General features: G+C 41.3%; 1 protein-coding gene across 1 annotated transcript; it reads right to left on the bottom strand.

Annotated features, from left to right (window-relative positions):
• On the bottom strand, positions 1-594 carry LOC130944456 (uncharacterized). The gene has a single exon (XM_057872786.1). It carries the CDS (start codon positions 592-594, stop codon positions 1-3), a length of 594 nt encoding a protein of 197 aa, XP_057728769.1.
• Positions 595-4,531: the final 3,937 nt, after the last annotated feature.

The raw sequence follows: 4,531 nt of genomic DNA, 5'->3' as shown, positions 1-4,531 counted from the left end.
TCAAACCACTTTGATATTTGACACACTTCCAACTTTTATAGGCCTCTGGGCACCCTGACACACCCTAGAGAACCTGCAGAATTCCTCAAACTTGCTCGTATAATCTGCCACAGACAAGAAACCTTGCTTCAGCTGCATAAGTTTTATCTCCATTGCTTCCCTTGCAGACTCAGGAAAATACTTCTTGTAGAAGGCCGTTTGGAACACATCCCAAGGAACGTCGGCGTTTTGAAGTTGTAACAAGCGACACTCTACTTGCCACCAATGCTGGGCCTCTTCCCGAAGCTGATAAGCAGCAAACTCTACGTATTGATTGTGCGGGACATGCTGTGCCTGCAGCGCGCACTCCATAGCTTGGAACCAGTTGTCTGCTTCTGTGGGATTTGTTGAACCTCTGAAACTTGGCGGATGAACCTTGAGAAAAGTCGCCAAGGTCATCGGAGCACTTCCCATGTTGTCTCCGCTCACTTCAGCATTGTCATCCGCATTTCCTTTGCCATTCCCATTTTCATTTCTGGCCGGTTGGCCTAACCTCTGCACAGCTTGCAGAGTCGCAACAGCGTTAGCTTTCATGGTGTTTGCAAGGTTCGTCATTGCCTCCATGAACTTGGCATGGTTATCGGCCGGTCGCTCATTCCTACCCTCTCTTCGTGAACGTGTATAACCTCGTCCGCAAGTAGCCATTAGGGTTCCTTTCTACACCAAACATTCGATATCAAGGTGATCAGTCTCAATATCAAAGGTCTAGTGCTTCAATTATTCCAAAAAGGCACTCACAAAACAAGCATGCTATGAAATATCAAGTAGATAACCTAAATAGCATGAAAGAAAAAAATGACCCAGAGTATGCAATAAAGCACAATCGGTCCATCCCTCAGGCTCACGAGGACGAACCGCTCTGATACCACTAAATGTAACACCCCAATTAGCCTAAACTTTACCTCGCGTCGTAAAGCAAAGATTAATCAAGGATTACGACAGTTCTAAGCTCATGCATATGATATATAGAAGGAATAATATTATCTAGAAGCTTGATGAAGGATATAGTTCAAAAACAGGATTTAAAAGCGCAAAACGAACTAACGAAGCGTCTAAAATAAGCACAAGGAACATATGTGATATAAACAAAATAATAGTATAATAGTGTAATATCATAGGAAACTAGCCACGGCTCGCGGAGTTTAAGCCGGCTAGCCAAATATACAGATAAAGAGGAACTGAAGTTTAAAATGGCTTATACAAGTTTTGTTCTCTCTCTAATACAAGCCTCTAGGCCAAAATAAAAATACAAAAGTGAGAGATATATATAAATAAGAAAAATAAATCAAAGAGACTCAAAAGGTATCCGGATCCTCCGCTTCTTTCACCAACCAAACAACTCACCGAAGTGGGTTGCGACTTGCATCTGAAAAACACAACAGAAATATGGTATGAGAACCGGAGGTTCTCAGTATGGTAACAGTTCCCAATGATGTAAGATGTAAGGCCCCGGGATGCTGAAGGCAATCCTAGAGCTCCACATGACATACGGATATTCAAGCTTAACATCAAAAAATAAATAAAGGACTTAAACCATAAATCGGGTCATCTAAGCTTAGGGGGTTTCTAACTAATGCTAATCATACCGTTGTATCCCACATCCCTCACTAGCCTAACCTCTGTGCAATCCCATCACCATCGCCTACCTAACCTCCTATCATCAGACAATCACAAATAATGCAGGCAAGTAAAACACAGATAGAATTCATTTACAGCAAGTAATTCAAGAAGCAAGTAAGCATGTTATAAAATTAGAAAAACTCAAGTAAACAAAGCAAGCAAGCATATAGAAGATGCACATGATGAATGTCTACCCTATTGGCTGTGATATCACATGTCGTTTATTGTGCCAAATCCGACAGCAAATCCGGTCGACAACTCCCGGATTAGTCCCTCTATTGCGCATAAGGAGGAAAATTCCGAGGGAGAGTGCCCTACCACCTTCTCCTTTCAGAGGGAAATATTCCGGGGGAGCGTGCCCTACCACTATCCTCTGGTTGTCGCATGATTCTGTGGGTTAGTGCCCTACCACCTTGCAATCAGAGAGAAACCAATGCTCAGGAGGAAAATTCCGAGGGAGCGTGCCCTACCACCTTCTCCTTTCAGAGGGAAATATTCTGAGAGAGCGTGCCCTACCACCTTCCTCTGAAGCAATCAATATGAGTGAGAAGCTCAGCTTCAAGCCTCTCATCCGAACATAGGTGGGATACTGCCACAGCCTCCACGACGGAGAGCAAAGCATGTAATAATCATGTAATCAAACTCAGAGGCCGCTCCTCATAACACACTTCCACTCATACTCGCCACAATAATCATCATTTTTCTAAGTTCCATTCTGAACTCCTTAGCTCATCAATTTCTCAAGTCATACATCTCTCTTCCCTAACACTCTACCAGACCCATCCTCAATACACCAAAAACCTAATCCTCTGTTTGCTAACTTTTCAAAATAATCATCATCCAAAACCCTTAGCCTATTTCCCTTATTCCCATACTCAAAAATAAGCCCAAAAGCCTTACAAAGGTGTTATAGAAGCTTACGACCTTGTTGGAAAGGTGAAATAGTTGAAAATAATTTTAAATTTGCGAAATAGGGCGTGTGCGGACGCACAGGGGTGTGCGTGCGCACGCCCAGGAAGATTTTGAAAGTGTGCGTATGCATAGCGGTGTGTGTACGCACAGGTACTAAAATTTACAAGCCTGTTCACTCGCACAAGCTGTGCGAGCACCCCCAATAGACGACCCTTCCCAACTTGTGCGTACGTATAGGATTGTGCGTCCGCACAGGTTGCAATCCTTCATTGATGTGCGCGCACACAAGTTGTGCTAACGATGCAAGCAGTAAACTTTTTCTTGCCTGTGCGACGCACAGGTCTGTGCGACGCACAGGTCTGTGCGTCTGTACAGAATGAGATTTGTGCAGGTTTGCGCGTGCGCACAAGGCCATGTGTGCGTACATATCAGAAATCTTGAAATTCTGCAACTCTACAGAATTTCAGATTTTCAGCACCAACTTTGAATGATCATAACTCCCTCTACAGAATTCCAAATTTTATAAACTTTATATCAATTTGAAGAGTTTTCAATAAGCTTTAAGTTAAATCAAATTTCAACAAACTTTGAAAATTGGGACAAAAGTTATGATCAGACAAAGTTTACCAAAAATCCATTTTCACCCAAAAACCTCTTAACCTCAAATTCACCAAGCCTCACAATTTAAAACCAAACCAATCATAACGCAAACAATACCAAAACATCATCAAGGTCCTTACCATTCCTCTCACAACTCAATCATCTGTAATATCCCTATTTATGCCATTTAACACCATCAAAATCCTTAATCGTCAACATCCAAAACCATCATAAACACTCATAATCATCATCACCCAACAACAACATCAACAACCACTACAAATCCTCATCATTCCAATAATCATTTTCAGACAAAGTCCAACATTAACCAAGTCCATTATAAACTCATCAACACCAATAATACTCAACCATCATCATCAACTACACTAACCAACCATAAGATCATCATCAACATCCATCTTCAATTCTCAACACCCACCAACACAATTCATCAATATTCATCATCTATCAATACCAAGCATCACTCTCAATCTCATTTTACCTCAATCTACATATTTCACACCATATTATCATTACAACATCATAATTCACCAATATACTCAAAAATCATCAACCCATCATAATTTATCATAAATCATCATTCAACAACTCAAATCCTCAAATCATTATACATCATCATCATACATCAATCCCAACAACCAATTTAATTCAATCCTATCCTATGGGTCACTAGCCTAAGTGTCCAGAAACATTACATATTACATAGAGAAAACCGAAACCATACCTTGGCCGATTTCTAAATGCATCAAACACGAAAACGAAGCCACCAAGTTTGATCCAAGGCCTCAACCAACTCCAACAAACACCAAAGCTCAAACTAACAACACATATATATACCAACATTAAAACCTAAGATATACAAAATAACTAAACACAAGGGTTTAGCAGAACTTTACCTTATCCAACGGGAGTAAGGGTAAAATCCAACATTTACCCGCTACTAGAGATCAACTAAACAACCAAAACTACAAAATCTACTCAAAAATCAAACACAGAAACGTGCATAAACTTAGGACAGAAAATTGGGAAGTGATAAGCGAGTTCTTACCAGCTTTCTTTGGATAGAAACGCAGAGCTCGACAAGAGCTTCGCGTGGCCGCAAACGGCTCGTCAATCAGAGGTCCGTAGCTCAAGTTACAAGCAAAAGAAGGTGAGAGTGAATAGTACTCTTTCTTCTCCCTCTCCTCTCAACTTAGCAGCGTCCCCTCCTTCAAATGAGGGTGGAAGGAGTTGAAAACCTCATTTAATGAGGGTTATATATGTTAGACTTGGGTCCACTTGGGTCCGGTCCAATCCGCTAAGTGTTTTTGGTCCGTTTGGCCCACTTTGGGTCAAAACC

This window comes from Arachis stenosperma, chromosome 8 (assembly GCF_014773155.1).
Source record: "Arachis stenosperma cultivar V10309 chromosome 8, arast.V10309.gnm1.PFL2, whole genome shotgun sequence".
Lineage (NCBI taxonomy): Eukaryota > Viridiplantae > Streptophyta > Magnoliopsida > Fabales > Fabaceae > Arachis > Arachis stenosperma.
This window is presented reverse-complemented; position numbering and strand designations above follow the sequence as displayed.